A 21,149-nucleotide genomic window follows, 5' to 3' on the forward strand; every position below is an offset into this window, starting at 1 on the left:
TGTTACCTGGGGTGGCAAGTTACAAATTTTCACATAAGATTTGTTGTTTTGTTGTAACAGATAATCACTAATGACATTTAAATGAGAATAATAGGTAATTGACAGTATGGATGACAATAATGAATCACTGTGTTAATGTGTACAGCTCTGTGTTTCTGTTTGGAAATAGGCTAGCTGTTAAGAAAGAAGACCTAATTCTGCATCTACCACTGCTTATCATGTGCACGTGTTAACTTTTGTTGTCTATGAAGTGGTTCAATAAATGTAAACAGTAAGAACTACATTTATTAATTCATATTGTATGGATATGCATATTTGCTTTAGTCTTTCAATGACTTAGAAACTTTTCTTTGAGTTAGAGATAAGTCTTTGCTTTTTCCATGTTGAGTTATATACTAATTCTATGGATTCACTCACAATAGTCATACTGTATTTGAGCACATGAGGTCCTTTTTTGAATGCCTTTTCTGGTATTTGACACTCCTGTTCCTCTTCCAACTTTCTGGATGTCAATCTTTTGTCCCCACATGCAAAACCGGTGTATCAAGTTTTTCATGCTAGAGTTCAGTAAAATCCTCAGGGTTGAGCAAAAACTTACAGCACTTGTTTAAGTCCACCTGGACAAAATGATCACTGCAAGTCTTAATTCTATCCTATAAGACTACATTTAAGCATAAAGGTGTGTGTGTGTGTGTGTGTGAGTGAGTCAGAGAGGGGGGGGGAGCACTTAATAAAATTTAAATGTGGTAACGAGCCTTGGCTATTGAAATGCTAATTTTCTTTAGAAGTTAGGTTAATTCATATAATTACATTTTAATTCACAAGAGAGACACATTCTAGATTATTTCCAACATTACTAAAATTTAATTGTAATAAAAAGTTAACAGTAATTGATTATAAAATCATCTGTTTCTGCTCTTTTCATTCCTTAAAAGCCCAATTCTAGTTGTTGAACTACAATTTCACTGCAGATTCATTGTAAATTTTAAAATGTTTGCAAGATTTATTATGATATTTAACATCAGCAAAAATATCATTATTGCTGTTGATGTTGGTGTTCCAGGGACAATGATTAAGAAAAAAAATTACTTACAAGTATAAATTTTCACTTAACGTTTGAAGCACGCCTGAGACCATTTGATTATTAAACACGCCCCCACCCACGTTTTACAATTTAGGAATATTGGAAATTAATGGGCGTTGCCTCGCCAGCTAAATCTCGGGCAATATGATGAGGCACGCCCTTTAAGTTAAAAGTCGTGTTTGTCCACCAAACTTTGTTCATTTTTGTGCCCGCCCTGAGACACAGCTGCGGTGCTGATTTGCCCAGGCCCCCGTCAATCACCCGCACCAACAGCTCTTAAGTTCCAGGGTGGTATGTGATCTATAGGCTGCCGGAGGCGGACGCGCTATGATCTGGGAATTCTTCTCGGGCTTTTTCTGTTAATTACAAGATTCCGGTCACCAATAAGTTTTTTTTTTCTTTCTTTCTTTTTTTTACATTTTGTAAGACATAACGGTGATTGACAAAAATGCAGTAGACAAACGGAGTTGTTGCATTGATGTTTTGCGGTACAAAAAAAGGGCAGCTGTCTATCTCTCTATCTTACGTTTTAGGTCGGCTCGCCAAATGAAAGCCTGAATTGTAGAAGCAAACGCGTCGCTTGCCCCGAACAGATAATCACCGAGGTGGGGAGGTATAAACGTGTTTAATGCAGAGTTATTATCGGGCGATTTAATGGTCCTCCTGTCACTGCGACGTGTGTTGGCGAGGTAAGCCGGCCCATGGACGGTGTTGCGGGCGCCCTGTGCGACTACTCGGGCGTTGCTTGGTCTTGGTATCGGGGCGGTTAGCTAAGCTAGTCGGGGGAGAAAAAAACACACACACACGTATATCGCACGGATGTCGTGGCAGGCGAGTTTGTCCCGCCGGGGCTCGAGTTGGTAGTCGGGACGTTAGAGTGAAGAGTTTGGGTGTTTAACGGTAATGAGCCGCGCGGTTCACCTCCGCTAGCTCAGCCGCGTCGCTCCACACTCCAGCGGGCTTCCCGCTCACCGCAGCGGCTCGGCGTTTCGCTCGCTTCGGTGACACTAGTTTCGTTATTTTAGTACTCGACGTTATAGAGACGTGTGTCGGTGCTATAAGGCGCATTTTTAAATTTCCCAATTCACTTTTGTTTTTTTTAAAAGAAAGGGTTGGGAATCCCCACAGGCCCTGCAGCATCTCCGCTCTCTTATCTCGTTAGCCAGCGAGCTAACTGGCGAGTGTTTCACATATAAAGGCCTACTCGACATGCCGTGTTTCTCAGCACTAATAGCCGCATAACATTTAAAGTATTCTCGTCCTGCCCCCCGGTTCTGGTGCGGGGGGGGGGAAGAAAAGGGCCACCGCCCGCTATATAACAAAGTCTTTGGGTGTCTTGGACAAACAAATCGGCCGTTAACCACTGCGGTGATGACCCTGGAGTCCATGATGGCCTGCTGTCTGAGTGAGGAGGCGAAGGAGTCCAAGAGGATCAACGCCGAGATCGATAAGCAGCTCCGCCGAGACAAACGCGACGCGAGGCGGGAGCTGAAGCTGCTTCTCCTGGGTACGACCGCAGATCTTCCTCCGACTCCACACTTACATTGTCAAAGTCAAAACTGCAGCGTGTAGCGTACTTCTGCGAATTGTGTATGCACTCATGTTGCTAGCCTGCATGGGAGATTCATTGTGCTGTGCAATTAATTTTTAAACTTTAATGCCCATGGCAGTATTTTTAGACGTTTCTCCTCGAGCGACTTGTAGCTATATTGCATTACGATGCATACAGACTCTGGGTGGTTTATAGTAGTAAACACCATCTACCATGCACTATGAAAGCCTGGTTTCCCATGTCCACGTTTTCACAGATGTATTTTTCAAGGAAAACCCCAATTTAGATGCATTTAGATTGTATACAGCTTAATAAACAAATCAAATTAATGCTAAATGAGTGGCATAAGTGCCATTGTAACGACACTTATGCAATTCCTCCAGGTAACTTTGCATTGAGTAATATTGAGTGAGAAATATTTGCAAATAAGCTTATCGGGTAACAGCATTAGAAATCGCTATCTTGTGAAGGGTGCACTTTTGAAGTAACTCTTAGGACGTCCAGCTTTAAGGCAAGGAATAATGCGTTGTGTTGTTGACCATGCACTCATGGGGCTGTTTTTGTGGTGTGGTCAACTGGCTGACTCATGAAGGCGATGTTTTATATGGCATGAATTCTCAGCGAATCCACACAAGAAACGAGAGGCTTTTGCGAGGAGTCATGGAAGAGAAAGGAGCGAAGATAGGCACCAAGGGAAGAGGACAGGAAACGTGTGGCTGCCCCGTGTCACTCCCAGCCTGGTCTTGCTTCGGGCCGTCTTGAGGATGTGCGGATGTGGTGTGCTCCTCTCCGTGGAAGCGAGCAGAGTGGTTCGAGTCGTTGTCGTTCACCACAAATGCTGTCAGAATGCTTGATGCGCTGCATTTTGCTTTCTATATTGCTTCACCTGGTAATTGTGGTTATCCTTCGGAGGAAATGGTAGGTGTCTGCCCGTGAGAGTGGATACAGTAGTTTCACAAGTCCTCAGCAACTTGCATGACCATTTAGTTGTCCACCGCATCTTCTTTTTCATCCTAAGACTGGAGCCTGAATTTTACTGATTCACATGCTATCCCCCCCCCCCCCCCCCCCCGTCTGCTCTAGGTGTATGTTGGTTGTCTGCTGCCCTGTTTTTAGACAAGTAACGATCTTATTGAAACGTTACTTTGGGTGCTATAACGTGCCTAAATATTCTGAACACTCAAGACAGACTGCAGTAATGCTGTTAAATGTTGAGGCAGTCCCAATTTAATTGTATTTTATGGACCAACATGATGTGGCATTTAGTTTATATATTGTTTTTAATAAAATTCTCATCAAGCATCTACTTGGTATAGTAGTAGTTACATATAACTCTGCACATTAAACACGTTGCCTTGCTGTTGCTCACAGAGGCGTGCTCGTTGGTGACTCTGCAGTATAGTGTTGGGTTCACTTCATCTCTGAATTATGGACTTATGGCAGGAACAAACCACTCGAGGAGTGGAACTATGGCCCACAGAAGTTCAGATAAGCTGCAGACTGAACACCATGCAGAAGAGGAATGCTGGGTTGTTAAATGTCTCACACCTGAAGTTGTGAGCCAATGCAGAGGTCTACCGAGGTTCTCAACATACTACTACTACATACACATTTGAACATTAATTATAATTTCACCATTTGGTGCACAGGTGGCTGAGCTTTTAATTGATATGTAACCATATCTGACTTGCTGTCCCTTCTGAAAGTCTCCTGCCAAGTTGTATTTAGATTGACATGTTTGACATGGTGCTATTGGTACAGATGGTTCTGTATATGGCACACATTCTTTCTGCATAAAGTGAACACCAAATCATATCGGTCGTTGATCTTAATTACTCGTTGAACTGGTGCCACTGTACATCTGTGCCGCTGCTCATGGTTGTGGATCGACTTGGGCACGGTCTGCTTTTGAACGAGTGCGTCTTAACTGTCGGCAGGAAGTACTTTGTCAGGGTGGTGTCCCCTTGTCGGGGGCCACACTGTGGTGATGGGGCTGTGATGTTCAGTCACCTGCACCCGTCCCCCTTTTTTACGGCCAACATCTTGCCCCTCTCCTCCTTCCGACAGATTGCGGTTACACGAAGAAGCTGCGGCCGGCTCCGTGTGTGCTAGGTTAAAGTTTGTGTTGGTGTTGTAGGTTTAGCTTGGACACTTTTGGAGTTTGAGTACGCACAGGCGTTCTTGTGTAAGGCGATGTAATATATCTTGGGTTAATCCTTATTGCGTTATTGGCCTGTGTTGGACTTGTGCTGTGGATGGTTGTAAACATGTAAATAAGCCCTTGCGCGATCCTGTGATCTAATTGTGTGTAGTGAGCATCTAGACAAATCTCGTATGTTCCTGATATTGTGAAGAGCAGAGGCAATGACATGACTAAGCAAACACACGATTGTATTTGGAATAATGTAGGTCACTTGTCTAATCATGTCATATTAAGGCAGGGTGGCCTAATTAACCCTGAAGGCTTGGACTTCACCATGGCTCGGAGATTTCCCCTACTCTGACTTACTGTCCAAACCTGGTGATTTGCAGAGTTGAATCGGGCATCTTGGAGCGGGGGGGTCACCAAGCTGTTCTGGCTCTCCTGCACCAAAGCTGAGTCCCCCATTAAGTGTCCACCAATACGATAAATTTATTTTTCATGTACAAACCCCCCCCCCCCCCCCCCCCCCCCCCCAAAGTGGCTATACATAGCTGCATGATCAGAGTATATTGCAGCCCTACTCTTGTGCTGTGAAAAGAGGCTAGAGTGAGAGAATGAGGGCGCGCTGGACGTGTCCGTCTCTCGCTCTCGCTCTCGCTCTCTCTCTCTCTCTCTCTCTGTCTCTCTCTCTCTCTGTCTCTGTCTCTCTCTCTCTCTGTCTCTGTCTCTCTCTGTCTCTCTCTGTCTCTCTCTGTCTCTCTCTGTCTCTCTCTGTCTCTCTCTGTCTCTCTCTCTGTCTCTCTCTCTCTCTCTCTCTCTCTCTCTGTCTCTGTCTCTCTCTGTCTCTCTCTGTCTCTCTCTGTCTCTCTCTGTCTCTCTCTGTCTCTCTCTGTCTCTCTCTGTCTCTCTCTGTCTCTCTCTGTCTCTGTCTCTGTCTCTGTCTCTCTCTGTCTCTCTCTGTCTCTCTCTGTCTCTCTCTGTCTCTCTCTGTCTCTCTGTCTCGCTCTCTGTCTCTCTGTCTCGCTCTCTGTCTCTCTGTCTCGCTCTCTGTCTCTGTCTCTGTCTCTCTGTCTCGCTCTCTGTCTCTCTGTCTCGCTCTCTGTCTCGCTCTCTGTCTCTCTGTCTCGCTCTCTGTCTCTGTCTCTCTCGCTCTCTGTCTCTGTCTCGCTCTCTGTCTCTGTCTCGCTCTCTGTCTCTCTGTCTCTGTCTCTCTGTCTCTGTCTCTGTCTCTCTGTCTCTGTCTCTGTCTCTCTGTCTCGCTCTCTGTCTCTCTGTCTCGCTCTCTGTCTCGCTCTCTGTCTCTCTGTCTCGCTCTCTGTCTCTGTCTCTCTCGCTCTCTGTCTCTGTCTCGCTCTCTGTCTCTGTCTCGCTCTCTGTCTCTGTCTCGCTCTCTGTCTCTGTCTCGCTCTCTGTCTCTGTCTCGCTCTCTGTCTCTGTCTCGCTCTCTGTCTCTGTCTCGCTCTCTGTCTCTGTCTCGCTCTCTGTCTCTGTCTCGCTCTCTGTCTCTGTCTCGCTCTCTGTCTCTGTCTCGCTCTCTGTCTCTGTCTCGCTCTCTGTCTCTGTCTCGCTCTCTGTCTCTGTCTCGCTCTCTGTCTCTGTCTCGCTCTCTGTCTCTGTCTCGCTCTCTGTCTCTGTCTCGCTCTCTGTCTCTGTCTCGCTCTCTGTCTCTGTCTCGCTCTCTGTCTCTGTCTCGCTCTCTGTCTCTGTCTCGCTCTCTGTCTCTGTCTCGCTCTCTGTCTCTGTCTCGCTCTCTGTCTCTGTCTCGCTCTCTGTCTCTGTCTCGCTCTCTGTCTCTGTCTCGCTCTCTGTCTCTGTCTCGCTCTCTGTCTCTGTCTCGCTCTCTGTCTCTGTCTCGCTCTCTGTCTCTGTCTCGCTCTCTGTCTCTGTCTCGCTCTCTGTCTCTGTCTCGCTCTCTGTCTCTGTCTCGCTCTCTGTCTCTGTCTCGCTCTCTGTCTCTGTCTCGCTCTCTGTCTCTGTCTCGCTCTCTGTCTCTGTCTCGCTCTCTGTCTCTGTCTCGCTCTCTGTCTCTGTCTCGCTCTCTGTCTCTGTCTCGCTCTCTGTCTCTGTCTCGCTCTCTGTCTCTGTCTCGCTCTCTGTCTCTGTCTCGCTCTCTGTCTCTGTCTCGCTCTCTGTCTCTCTCGCTCTCTGTCTCTCTCGCTCTCTGTCTCTCTCGCTCTCTGTCTCTCTCGCTCTCTGTCTCTCTCGCTCTCTGTCTCTCTCGCTCTCTGTCTCTCTCTGTCTCTGTGTGTGTGTCTGTGTCTCTCTCTGTGTGTGAGATGAGAGGGGAAAGTCTGTTAGCGTTCTCCACTGGAGAGACCTGGACCGGTAGCTCTCCATAGCAGCCCACACTACTGCTACACACCAGCACATGAAGACACTGTTGCGGTGTCACATGATCCACAGGCGAGAAGCTCTGAGGATTTAGTTTATAGGACCGTCAGTCAATTAGTGCAGCGCAAATGACATCATGCTAATGTGGCCGCTGGCCTCCAGCTGTTGGCAGCAGGGAAAGCAGTTTGGGCTAAACCAAGGGGAAATGTACTTGACTCTGCCTTCTGCCCTCTGGCCTGGCACAACGGTACTGCAGCCTCGACTGATTCCGCCTGCACACTGTGTACTCCCGCCAATATTTACCTGCTTAAGAAGTGTTGGTGTGTGTGGTAGACGCGCACTGTGAGGTACAGGTGCTGAAGTGTATGTTTGTTCTTGGACACGCCCTGCCCAGAACCAATATTCTTATGGAGTTGACGAGCGGAGCTAGTGTGCGTTAATTCAATCTCGTGAAAGTGTCGATTATTAGAACCCCTGACACAGGAGAACATTTTCACTGATGCGAGTTAACGCTGCATTAGTGTTGGAGCTGTGATCATGGGTCTGGGCTGTTTAGGTCTGGTCCTAGATCCTTAATTGGATTTTAATCTAGAAGCCAAGATAGCTGTTGCAAAAATATTGCTTTTGTTTAAATCATCCAAACAGCCTGTATGTTGGTCGGTCATCACCGGGGCAGTTGCTTTTGCAGGTTTTGCCCCCACAGCATTCTAAAACCCAATCTCAGAATCCATAATCCTAACTGTATCATGCAAACGTCGCTATTTAGACTGGAAGCCACCTGAACGTCTGCACCATCTGACGCGCTGCTCGTCTGTGCGCTTATGTGAAAGAAAAACAGCATAACGCTGCTGGGCACTGCGTTTCTGAGGTTTCACACCCAGCGAAGACGGGCGCCGTGTTGCCGTACGCTTCAGAGAGCCGCAGTGTCCTGCAGAGCGTTGGAAGTAATCCTGCTGTTTTCAGTTTTGCGGAAGGTAAATACCTGTGATTCGAAGTGAACGTGGCCAAACAACTTTATTTTATTTTTTTCACGTGATATTGAAACTGCCTGGTCCTTTCCGTTACAGATTGTGATGCTAATGACCTTAACAGACCCAGCAATAAAGGGCCTAGAATAACACTGCACCACTCGGATTGAGCTTGCCAATTCTCTTTTGGTCTGGTTTCACCATATCATTTTCCAGTGTAAATCCCAGTTGCGTTTGGTACACTTCAGTGCTACCAGTAATGGTTTATGTCTAGTTTGCGTAGACGCCTGCTACCGTGTGTAGCCCTTAACGTTCATATTTGGCCACATCCTCATTAAACGTGTTTACTTAATATGGATTTGGACAAGACGTTTTGTAGTGTGCAGTGACCTCAGCTTGATCATCTTTCCGGCTAACCTTCACCGCCAGGAGTCAGCTGTGTCGGACACTTCCTGATTTGTTGGCTGTCGGCGGTCAGCTGTGGTGCCGCGGTGTTTAGAAAGCTAACCGCATATTTCTGACCGCAGAGCAAGAAGGCGCCTGTCAATTTGCATGCGAGTTTAATGCCTCATAAACTCCTGCCCTCATGATTTCCATGCGCAAAGAATCAGTTTCTGGGTGAAGAGAAGTCTGCCTCCCACGTATAGGAGGGGCTGAGGGCTTTTCTTAGTCACAGTCGATCGAAATCATTTACTCTTCAGCATGAATATTCAATAGACCGCCGGTTCATGTGAGGTTTTTTTTAACCGTTGATGTATAGGGCTGAAGTTATTAAAATACCAGAGCTGCGTAGCTTTGTGCTCAATTATTCTCATTTCGTGTAATGGCGATACGAGTGAATGCGTCATGCCAGTGTAAACAGGCCTGTATTGTTTGTCCCCTTTTACCTTTAGACTTCTAGCCTAGTGTGTATTAAGTAGTGCAGAAGTAGCGCTAAGAGTTTTGACGGAACATGAGACGAAAGATACCGACGTCGGTCATATTGCAGGGAACACGGAGAAGGCACCCGCAACAGAGCTCCATGCAGACGGGCCGTTTGCTTGTATATCTGCCTTGTTGGTAACTAGCAGTCGGCGTGGTTTGAGATGGCTGTAGACCAGTTTAATGGATGATCTAGAGCGGGTGTTTTTCATCTGAAGGTCTACAGCAGGTCCTGGGGTTAGAAGGTGGAGTGCGACTGGCAGAACCTGGCCAGTGTCCTTGCGAACGTGAGGGAAGGGGCGCCATTCTGTTTCACTCCACGCCTCTTCTGAACATCTAACCTCCACTTGGAGATCTCGGGTCCGTTCCTCAGCAAGACGGCATGTTCTCTGCGCTCCTGTCCATTTTTAGCTTTTCAGTCACACTAAATTGATTGGCTGCTCGGATGAAGTGCTCAGTGTTGAACACCTTGACCTGCCCTCCTCACTTCTCGTGTGTGTGCGTCCCATTAGCTTGAATGCATTGCCTTGCGTCCAGCAAAATCCCATCAGGTAACAAACGTATTGTGCTTGACAAGTGGTCCACATTAAGCTCGACTGCTATATTTAAAATGATCTTTTCCTATTCCTGGTTCGTCTGAGGGCGGGGCCTATTTGCCACGGGGAGGGGACACTCTGGACCCACTCTTTGAAAATTCCGTTTACCGCCTGCTGAATGCCGCGGAGTGTTGCCATGACAACGCACCGGGCTCGCACCGGGCCTGTGTGCAGTGGAGAATGTAGCCCAGTAATCCTGATGTTTTTATTTATCTATTTGCTTGCTTGTTTATTTGTTAAAATATTTACCTTTTTTTGTGCGAAGCTCGTCTTCTGCAAGGTCACGGCCGTGAACAGGTTGGGGCTCTCGTACGGTGGCTGGTCCACAAGGAAGTGTCTTGAGGCCTGACCTAGTTTCAACTTCACGACTTTGCAGGGAAGGAATGGAGCGCTCCAAAAGAATTGTCATTAAAAACGTCAGGCTAGGGGTGTCTTGTCCTGAGAGCGTGATCAGAAAGGCACTTTTTATTTCGATTTTTAAAAATAAGTTTGATTAATCTTATTTATCTGCCATAATTTCTCTAAAATATTTGGATATGGTAGCAACCTGCTTAACCCATGAATAAAGTAAAGCCTGAAGTGAATTACTGATTTATTCCTAGTTACGGCTCCAGATGGTAGTTTGACTAACCGCTAGGAAGTTTACATGACCCAGGGGGCGGGTGATGACCCAGGGGCCACAACGATGGTCTGCAGGTCCCTCTGCATCATCGATTAGTCAGAACTTCATTCTTATGAGTGAGGGAGTTGCCGGTTATGTAACCTTACTGCTTAATGGAGCGCTCTCCTCTGGACGTGTGTGTGCTTGCGAGAGAAAGACGGAGGATGAGGTCAGCATGTGATAAGCTGGAATTTTTATCCACCCAATTTAGCCGTTTTATCACAACACTAGCTGTAATTGCTTCCTCTAATGTCCGTAAAGTCTGCTTTTATATATAGTGTATGTAATGTATATAACGTACGTGTGGTATGTATGTATGTATGTGTGTGTGTGTGTATATATATATATATATATATATATATATATATATATATATATATATATATATATAATTTTTATTTATTTATTTTTACTTTCCTGGCACAAAAGAAGCACAATCATTCTCCAGCCTTGTGATGAATCAGGAGGTGTTGCGCTGGCTGCCGTAGGTTCACGCCCCTCCCTTTTGCCCCGCCCCTCAGGCACAGGCGAGAGCGGCAAAAGCACGTTCATCAAACAGATGCGCATCATCCACGGGGCGGGCTACACGGACGAGGACCGCCGCAGCTACACCAAGCTGGTCTACCAGAACATCTTCACCTCCATGCAGTCCATGATCCGCGCCACGGAGAACCTCAAGATCCCGTACAAGTACGAGCAGAACAAGGTGAGGACCAACCGCTGCGGCGTGGGGGGGGGGGGCACGCGGTAAATTACGGCAGGAATGTGAAGGGACGCGTTGCGGTATGTTAAGTGGTGTGAAGTGTAAAAAGTAAATAAACTGTTGGTCGCAACTACCATAATTTAGTACGGTAATCTGTGTAAAGCCTCACATCACATTAGATTGAATGTAAAGAATATCTATGAAATTTCAAGGTTATTATAATACGATTTTAACACTTTAAAGAGGTGCCTGTGTTCGTGATGAATTGCAACTCCGAATGCAGCCCATGATTGTGACTTGGTGTTTCTCCAGTAGGAAAGGGGACTGGATCATTTCGATGCCCCCCCCCCCTTTTACAGTTGTAGTGTGTGCGCTGATGGTGTTTGATCTCCGTCTGCAGGCCAATGCTCTGCAGGTGAGGGAGGTGGATGTGGAGAAGGTGTGCTCCTTTGACCAGCCCTACATCAACGCGGTGAAGATGCTGTGGGCGGACCCAGGCATTCAGGAGGCCTACGACCGGAGGAGAGAGTACCAGCTCTCCGACTCCACCAAATAGTGGGTGTGGCTTCCTCACCATGGCCACGCCTACCCGCGGTTCTGGTTCTGCGTGCGCTGTACCTTTTTAATTCAAGGCCAACGACACCTGTTCTCTAATGACGTGTTGGTTTTGTTAAAAATACATTTAGCTACCAGTTGTATAGCAGCCAAGACTCGACGTATCTGTGCGCGTCACGCTCAATCTGCCGGTTGTGTACACTTTATAACACCTCGGTGTGTGTCACGAGTGCTTAGGTACATGTGTACGTTTGCTTTGTTTCTCAATCGGTCCACCGAAACGGTTACCGTGGGGATTTAGAAGGCGTAGCCGCTGCACCTCGGGCATCATGGGGTCCCCTTCACACCTAGAATCTAGTCTTCAGGTTATGCTCATGTCCAGAGCTGCTGCAGCCGGGCCCCAGCCCGGAGCCCTGCTGCTACTGCCAGCTCTAGACCCAATACCTCAGAACCGCGTGAAAGAGCGGTGTTGGTTGGTGTTTGAATGAGCGGGTCAGCCAGGTCACTGGTCATATGGGTTTTTTTTTTTTTTTTTGCGAGGGACTGTAGACGCAGAGGGATGATTGGTTCACATCTGGGACTCCCAAGATCCCCTTAGTGTTGCTGTTGGGGGGAGAGAGCTTTGACTGAGATTTGATTACCTGCCCTCATGTCTTTCTCCACCCTCTCTCCCTCTCCCACTCCCTCCATCTCCTGCTGCATCTCTTTGCCTCTTCTTTCCCTAGCTATCTAACTGATTTGGACCGTATCTCAGACCCATCATATCTGCCAACCCAACAAGACGTGCTTAGGGTTCGTGTCCCTACCACAGGAATTATTGAATACCCTTTCGACTTGCAAAGCATCATTTTCAGGTAGAAAACAGTATGGAAATGTCATTTGTTGTTTGCATGTCAGTCTTTTTGTTTTATTTTTTTATTTTTTCTTCTCGCACATCACAGCCAGTCACATTTTGTCTCCTGCGTTTGACTGAAATCTTAAGTGCTGTTTGTGTCTTAACCCATTTATAGAATGTTCCTTTCACTCATTAACCGTCTCTATCCCGTTTAAAACGAGCCCAAAGTCCTGCAAACCTTATAGCACAGGCGTACTCAACTAAATTTGTCCGCGGTCCAATTTTGGCAGATACCTGTGACCCGAGGTCCGGTGCGGGCGGGGGTGGCGAACGTAAGTTGTTGAGCGGGGGGGGGGGGGGGGGGGTGGCGAACGTAACACTCGTGACGGAGTGTTTTTTCAATAGCCCTGAAATAAATGCTACGGTTTTGTTTTGGTCCGTATCCAGTTAATCAGGAATGAGATTGAGTCCGGACAGGACTGCGTTCGGGTCCGGATCCGGACCGCGGTCCGCCAGTTGAGTACCCCTGTTATAGCAGTTCCAGTTGTAGCGCGGCAAGGTTGCCGAACGTGATTGGCTGGTTCTGATCTTTGGCTGGGAGCACTGACTGTGCTGAGAGCTGGAATGCAGCGCGGCAGGATTTACCGATTCACTCCACCACGTTAGCGTGACCAAGAATCCTTGCGGCGTTCACGCTCGTTTGGCAGAGAGCGTGCAGGACGGAGATCCGACGTGGCTGCTCCGTGCCACCGCGCTCCGCCGTCCGTCTTCCTCCGGCCCCGAGTAGGAGAGGCGGAGCGATTACGAAAGCGCTCGGATCGACAGGAAGCCAGCGCGCTGAGCCCGCCCACGCGGCCCGGCTCCAGAAATAGCCCCACTGCCACCGGTGCTCGGCTCGAGAGGTTCTCCCTCCGCTCTGCAGGCCTGTCGAATCCAGTGCGTTTTAAACGCATTCTTTCCGCTTTTGCAGGGTTGTTTCGACACGGAACGAGTGTTGAACCTGGCCTTTAGCGGAATAACCTAGCCTGGAGTCATCCGCACTTCGGGCATCTCGAACGGAAGCGCCGGAAGACGTGCAAAAAATAAACAAGAGAGGCCGGAGCGGTCCAGAGCCGTAATGGCGGAATGGTAGCGGGCCAAGTGGCTCGTCTTCACACGTTTAACTGCCTCGGAAGTGGATGAGATTGTCTCGCGTGTGCTCCTTCCTCCAGCTCATCCTACTTGGGAGCACTTATCCCCCGTAAGTAGGTCAGTCAGTCACGGTAGCTGCAGGAAAGGAGGCTGCGTGACGTCGGGGCGCTTTATTTTAGCCGCCGCTCCTGGGTGAGCCCATTTATCAAAGCGGACGCGCCTGGCCGCCAGCGAAGCAGGTAGCGGGGACGACGTGCCTGCGCGGTGCAGATCCGCGCTCCTACGACACACACACACTCCCTTACCTCGCCGCATGGCCTGTGTCTTCCTGAGCACCGCAATGCTAAGTTGTGCTGATTTGGTTTAGCTCAGATGCTTCTCGAGTCACTTCCAAAAGGACCGATTGGGAGATGTGTCGTAGATACACCCCTCTGTTGCCTCCTATACACCCCTCTGTTGAACCCCAGAGGTCCTCTGCCCTTCTACGCCCTGTGCGCCCTCTCGTCTTGCCGATACTCATGCCCCAGCACCCCAAGTGCGGCCCGTTCCTGTTGCCGGGCTGCCGGGATCTGAAGAATGCGTCCTAATCTGCACATTTGTCAGTGTCGCTTTTTGCATGTTGATCTTTCCGTCACATGCCGTTTCCTAACAGAATGTCACATTTCCTGCCTGTCGTTTTGCACACAGTTCTCTCTTTATCCTGGTAGCTGCTGTCTGCTTCGTACCCCATCACCCTTCTGCTTGATCGGACCATAAGAGCATTACCATTATCCTCAGGATCATTGCGGAGATGCTAGAAATCACTGGGGTGGAGTTCATGTTTTTCGCTTGCCACTGCTAATAGTTTTATAATAGTTCTGTCTGTTTAGATTGGGATTTAGATCTGGTTTTGCCAGCTTTGGTGAATAGATAGCATGTCTGATTATTAGCTGTTGCACTTATTTCTGCTGGTTAGCTTCACCAGATTAGCCGGTTTGCGAATTGACGTTCTGACAAATATATAAAATGGGATAGTTCAAGGTATAGTAGTCATTGTTTCCTTCATTTGGACACGTGTTGACTGAAAGCAGTTCTTAATGGTGTCTTGCTAGTGTTAAAATGTAGTGCCATCCTAGTTCTCTGGTATTTCCACAAAAAAAAAATCTAACGAACATGGACGTGTGCTTCGTTCAAACTCCTGCTCTTGATCAAGTCGCACCAGAGTTGTTTACTGCAGAAGACTGAACATGGATGCTGGCTAGACTCTGAAACCTGAGATCATTTGACAGATGTCCTGGTGAATTAAGCCGTACATTTATCAAACCGTTCCTGTAAGTCTTTTCTTGTTGGTGCCTGGAAAACACTTACTGGCCTTGCAAGACTTCTGTGAATGTCATGAGGAAAGAAGTATCAGATGACAAGATCAAGATTTGCAGATTATTGGAAAGGAGTGTTGTGATTGGTGCCATCTGTATAGGCTGCAGTCATTGGCTTGTCCAGCATGGTTAACGTTATTTCATCGAATTTTCAAGCTCTTGCTAATTTATTAGCACAATACAGTACGTGCTTATCCGTTGCTTACTTTTCATTGTCATTGTAAGCGTATCCAGAAATGGACATGTCTTGACCACACGTTCGAGATCTTCACTCATCGTGGCTCTAATTGGCTGACCTCTTTCCCTCCATCACAGGATGGTGGACGTCGGGGGTCAGAGGTCAGAGCGTAGGAAATGGATCCACTGCTTCGAGAACGTGACGTCAATCATGTTCCTGGTGGCCCTGAGCGAGTACGACCAGGTGCTGGTGGAGTCCGACAACGAGGTGAGCTGAGCTCTGGGGGAAGAGGGTTAAAACTAATGGTAAAACTTAGTGTAGACGTACCAAAGTGCTTTGTTAGCACTGAAAGAGCGAGTGTCTCCTTTCTCAGCCTAGTGACCCGTGCAGGGGTTGTGTGAATAAAACTGCAGCAGGTATGTTTAATTAGTCGGCAGGAGTGGTTACGTCATTCTTGGGCTTCTACTGCCGTAGTTTGCGCACTCAACACAGTTTGGTGTTGTAGTAGTGACTTGGCGAGATGGGCAGGAGGAGAAAACAGGGTCTCATCTGACCAAAGGAAATGGTCCTTTTTAACGGTAAAGAGAGCGCATTTATTGGTTTAAAATTTTAAGATGGTAAACAAATGTGAGCTGCACATCCCACATTTTGCTTATAGGTACCATTCCCTGTGTTTGAAGCTTTAGACAATCAGTGGTACTTCTTCTGCCGAGAAGAATAAATGACCACCCTCAAGGGTTAGGATGCTGTAGGTTGTACTTGGAGCTCGTATGGAGTGTTTTAATATCCAAGAGGGGGGGGGGGGTTTCCATGAAATGGCAGGAAGTTAACCTCATATTTGATCATATTTGACCACAATGTACCCCATTTCCCCACCCAGAAAGGGCCAGGAGGTCTGGTGTACATGTTCTGCTGGTTAAAGATCTAAACACGCTGAGCAGCGGTGCTCCGGTGACTAGTTCCTCCACCCAGACCTCTGGCACACCAGCCCGGGCACATTTTTCATTCTGTTTCAGCTTCCCACACACCTGAACCTAAGGGACTCAGAATGCTGCTGGCGCTGATCTGCGTTTGAGGCAGGAGGATAAGAACACGGGCGCTGTTAATGTGGAGACCAAAGTCTTCATCTTTCCTTCTCTGGTTTCTGATACAGAACAGAATGGAGGAGAGTAAGGCGCTCTTCCGCACCATCATCACCTACCCCTGGTTCCAGAACTCCTCAGTCATTCTGTTCCTCAACAAAAAGGACCTGCTGGAGGAGAAAATCATGTATTCTCACCTTGTGGACTACTTCCCTGAATTTGATGGTAAATTTTTAATTTCTTTTTTTTTTTTTTTTTTTTTCTTTTTTTAGTTTTAGCTTGGAAAAGCTTTGAATGGAAGATTAGAGCCACCAAGTGGAAAAGATGTGTATTACCACTAAGGTTCACACAAAAATGTTACTATTTAAATAGAAGTATTTAGTTCCTTTTTTTTTTTTTTTAGATTGACGCCTTTGGCACATAGAACAGTGACAAATATGCCTTTTTTATTTTTTGACCAAACGTAGTGGCTACTTAAAACCCCTCAACACTGTTGGGCTGTAGTGAGTGGGATTTAGTGCATCTCTGCCTGTGTGCTTGCCCGGTCAGGTCCGCAGAGAGACGCCCAGGCAGGACGCGAGTTCATCCTGAAGATGTTCGTGGACCTGAATCCCGACAGCGACAAGATCATCTACTCCCACTTCACCTGCGCCACGGACACTGAGAACATCCGCTTCGTCTTCGCCGCCGTGAAGGACACCATCCTGCAGCTCAACCTGAAAGAGTACAACCTGGTGTGAGGGGGGGGGGGGGGAGACGGGGACACACGCGCACCCTTGCGGCCCGTGCACAACACTATTACACACACCCTTACACACGTGCGCACGCACTCTTTCACACACTTGTACCATAACCAAGACCAACACGGCCCCGTTTTTTCCCCAGGCACGGATGTTTCTCATTTGTAGTCCTCTTTTGTTTGTGGCCATTGGTTTCATCCTGGCATTACTATGTAGGCTCTCGACCAACCCCATTGGTTGCTGAGCCCTCCGCCGCCCTCCGATTGGTTCTCTGATCGGAGGGCCCAGGCACTTGGGCTGAGTGCGAGCCGCGGTGGGCAAAAGGGCACCGGCTCCTGGGGCGGGGTGAGCTTCTGCCATGGGAGACCCGAGGTAAGCGTGACATCCGAGACTCCGCCCTCCTCCTGTAAGGCCACACTGGCACGGCATGCCTCCCTAAGGCTAACCTTCACCTTTGAATGTAACTTGGTGTGATCTCTGGAATTAAATGGGTTTATAGACATTTTGTGGAGAATGGCAGGAACCGTGTGCATTTTATTTTTTGTTTTTGGGCATATTATGAATAATTAAAAGATTTCTTACAATCTAGGTCTACTGCTCAGAAGAGCAATGGTGGTTTATGTGAAAATAGAATCACACCAAATTAAGGGGTAGCTGAATGTGACCTTCCCGATGTCCCATTCGTAGTTCATACTGTAAAGATAAATCAAAGACAGGCCTACAACATCAGTTAGTTAACTTAGGACGTTTAATGCAACTTGCAGTAGGTTTCTTCATCCATCTGTACCATTTCTGCCAAATTTATCTTTAGCTGTTTTTAACCAAGTTGTTTGTTACGGATGTTTTGCCAGTATTGGCTGCATATTCAGTACTGTTGAAGGGACAGCGTGAATATATATTTACTGATGTACTCAGAAGTTTGCAAAGCAAAGTTGTATTTTATGTATGTTTACATGCATTGCTCAGAAACTGGTTCACGAAATTTAAATAATCCACGTCTTATTTTGCCACATAGTATCTATTGTTTAGGTAGTGTGCTATGGTTGTGGAACACTATTAGTATGCAGCGTGGTGCGCTATCATTCTTGTCGGACCAATGAGATTAATCTCCGAAAGCTGCGTTCGTACAAAAGAGGTAAAGGGCAACAGTTTGGAGTCCGTTGCAAAAGCTGCATCGTCCCCAACAAAACTTTCAAAGTGTTGAAACTGCTGTTTCCACGTTGAGCTTTCCTTTGGCCAACATGCTACACGAACGAGTGCTGTACAAAGTAAAATCACTATTTTCTATTTATGTAATTTATGGACCAGATATATAATATTAATCGGACTAATTTCCCTCCTATGATTCTTTCAAATGAAGGGGGGAAGGAATCCGTACTGCTGTACAGGTGTATTGGCTAGTGATCTTTGCTTTCAGTACTTCGTACATGGTCGTTGTGTCAGTTCATGCTAAGAGGGTTTTTTTTTTATTTTTTTTTTTTATATTGGTTTTTTTAAATGCTTGATAATGAAGTATGTTTTTCTTTCATGGATGCCACTTTATGCAAATAGGAAACTTTTGAGGGTTTCAGTGGTTATTAATTGGTCTTTGCTTGCATTTTGTAACTGAAGAAAGTTTTAGTATTGATTTTAGTACCATATCTTTCTTGGTAGCTCTTGAAAATTCATAGCTGATATGAGTAGATAGGATGTTTTCTGTCTTTGCTATGTAATTCAGGTGAGTTTTCATACTTTCATTACAAGGGCTAATTAAGGGTGAAGTTGGTAAAAGGAAAGGACTCCATTGAGACTACTGACCAATAGGTACAATGAAGAGTATCTGAATCAGGGTGGTGGTGGTGTTTGGGTGGGGCTGTTGTCAGCACAGGCTCAGTTTTCAAGGTGTCCCAGGGATAAGGCTCTCAAACCATATGTTCAGTTGAACTTAAGTAGACCACCATACGAGACCCGAAGTAACCATGGGATTCGGGTGTAAGTCATTAAAGAATCCAAACTCCAGTTTGCTAATAAACACCGTACTCTGTCGAGGTTGCCATGTGGAGTCCTGGAACATGTTTTATAGAAACAATGTAGAACTTTTAAGTATGTTTTAGAGTGCATCATTCCTAATAATTCTCACAAGCTTCGCATCCGTTTATGCAGTTTTTGGTTGGGTGCAATAACGGGGGCCTGTCTGAGTACGGGGGCCTGTCTGATAACAGGATCGTGCTCTGGCCCTGTTCCAAGTACTTGCATTTATTTTGTGGTCATACCTCCACATGGATGTGGATTGCATTTGCAACAGTGAAGAATCATGTCCCCATTTATTAAAACGACTTGCTTTGTAGTATTTTCCCTTTAACAGTGATCAGTATGTTTTGTTGATATTTGGTGCTTGTCATTATCAGGGCAGTGGATTCAGACAGGTGGTGCAGATTGAGAATGGCATTCATCTTTGCTGTGTCAACTGCAGGTACAAGTAATTAGGTAATAAGTGCCACATCATTTATGAGTAATTTATGATTTTGCCTGCATTGGACTATTGGAGATGTTATTTTGTCACTGCTTGCACTGTACTTGATTCTCTTTGATATACCGTAGTATTATAGACTATAGGCCCAATACAGAAGTAGAACAGATATATGACAGCAGCAGTTGTGATGGTCACGTGCTCAATCTAATGAGGTCATATCCTGGGTTAAGAATTCAGGGGCCAGGCCAGTAAAACCACCACAGGTTTACTTTCTGGTTATTTATTTTTATCTTTTTTATTTTCTTTTATGAATGCAGTATGTTGGTAGGGTGTTATACTACACTTTCAGTTAAATCAAACTCAAACTTTCAATGGTGCATTTACTTGCATGGATGGTTTCTGTCTGTTAGACACGTCATCGTATCACAAATGGCAGTGTGTACTCTGTTAATACAAACACTACGGTTTGACTGAATTTTTTGCAAGCAACGTACACTACACATTTTAATTTGCCACTAACAGCAACATTATGGCAAAACACTATCAGTGCAGTGTTCATGCAGCTCATGTAAAAAAACAAAACAACAAAACACAATATGAACTGTGAAGAAGCTTCACTCATTCTTGGGCTTTCCAGTGACGGGCCGTCCAAAAGGGCAGCTTCTCCAGAACCTTGCCCAGCCTCTGAGTTCATGGGTCATTTGAATTCTCCCCGAGTCAGTGCGCTGAAGCTGCTTTGGCAACAGTGGCAGTGGTCCTGCGCCTGATGTTTATCCGAGCGTGTCTCGGGGGCCTGGATGCGTGAACACTAATGGCGAGGATGCTTTTGCTTGACGTCCACCCTGATGTGGATGCTAAAAATGCTAAGCTAACTTTTTTTTTTTTTTTTTTTTTTTTTTTTTTCTCCTTTTAAATTCTGATATCTTACCTGAACACTTGTATGTAGGATCACTTAATATAAAGGATATTTTTGGTTGCTTTTGTTTTTCTTTATTTTTTTTAACAACGGTTCAAATCTTTGTAGTTGTGTATAAAATCAAGCTAATGTAGTTTTTGTTTTTTTAAGCATACCAATATTGTAAATTGTTGTACTATGTGTGCCAATCCCCCTTTCTTTGTAGAGCCAGACTCATTAACAAGTGCCAATATTGTGTAAAATCATAAAGGACATAGGTTTATGTATTTTATCCTGTCCTGTTTTTAAAGCAAACACCAAGTATAGAATGAAGTTAGAAAAAGGGCAGTTCTTTGTGTTCTTTAAGGTTAAGATGATAAACTGCTGTTTTAAATGGAATTACATCTTACATGCATGTATTTGTTTTGCGGGGGGAGGACTGGGTGAGCGAGAACCTTCGTTAATGAGGAAGTCTTTCGGGGAGGGGGGGGGGCTAATTGATCATTTACAGTATTTTAGCCATGTTTCTCTTTTGTATGTTTCATTTCAACCACTGTTGCCTGAAACGCATTCAGACATGAAAACGATTTTCATAGCCTTCTCCTGCAAACAAAATTTATCCGTTTTAAATTGGAATAAACTTTGTTCCTATACTTGCCGTGTTTTGTTTTTTTTATTGTAACCACTAAGCTATGGGCTCCAACAAAATGAACAGAGGACTAAAAACACTAATAAACAATGATTTAACGCCAAGGCGCGGTCACTGTCATTAATAAAACTGTCAGTTTCTCAGAATGGTAACGTACAGTAGTTCTTTGCCGGTAGTTTTGTCGCCCCCTAGTGGTATGCAGTGATTATAGATAGCAAGCGGTGTATTGCTTCACTTGAGCGTAGGGAACTTTTTTTTTTTTTTTTAATACACCTTGAACTTTTTAAATATATACAAATAAAAAGTTATTTAGCTTTA

The 21,149-nt window shown here is 46.0% G+C and overlaps 1 protein-coding gene across 1 annotated transcript; it reads left to right on the forward strand.

Moving 5' to 3' along the window:
- Positions 1-1,326: 1,326 nt before the first annotated feature.
- LOC143528682 (guanine nucleotide-binding protein G(q) subunit alpha-like) lies at positions 1,327-20,835 on the forward strand. Its single transcript, XM_077024506.1, has 7 exons — positions 1,327-2,591; positions 10,778-10,962; positions 11,360-11,514; positions 12,240-12,368; positions 15,151-15,280; positions 16,167-16,320; positions 16,645-20,835. The coding sequence occupies exons 1-7, from the start codon at positions 2,456-2,458 to the stop codon at positions 16,833-16,835; spliced, it is 1,080 nt and encodes a 359-aa protein (XP_076880621.1). The 5' UTR covers positions 1,327-2,455; the 3' UTR covers positions 16,836-20,835.
- The last annotated feature ends 314 nt before the right edge of the window (positions 20,836-21,149 follow it).

This window comes from Brachyhypopomus gauderio, chromosome 12 (assembly GCF_052324685.1).
Source record: "Brachyhypopomus gauderio isolate BG-103 chromosome 12, BGAUD_0.2, whole genome shotgun sequence".
NCBI classification, from domain to species: Eukaryota; Metazoa; Chordata; class Actinopteri; order Gymnotiformes; family Hypopomidae; genus Brachyhypopomus; species Brachyhypopomus gauderio.

Coding starts and splice junctions, on each gene's coding strand:
- LOC143528682 (XM_077024506.1), top strand. CDS start 2,456: ATGACCCTGGAGTCCATGATGGCCTGCTGTCTGAGTGAGGAGGCGAAG. Junction 10,963..11,359: donor ACAAGTACGAGCAGAACAAG/GTGAGGACCAAC, acceptor CTCCGTCTGCAG/GCCAATGCTCTGCAGGTGAG. Junction 11,515..12,239: donor CTCTCCGACTCCACCAAATA/GTGGGTGTGGCT, acceptor TTCTTTCCCTAG/CTATCTAACTGATTTGGACC.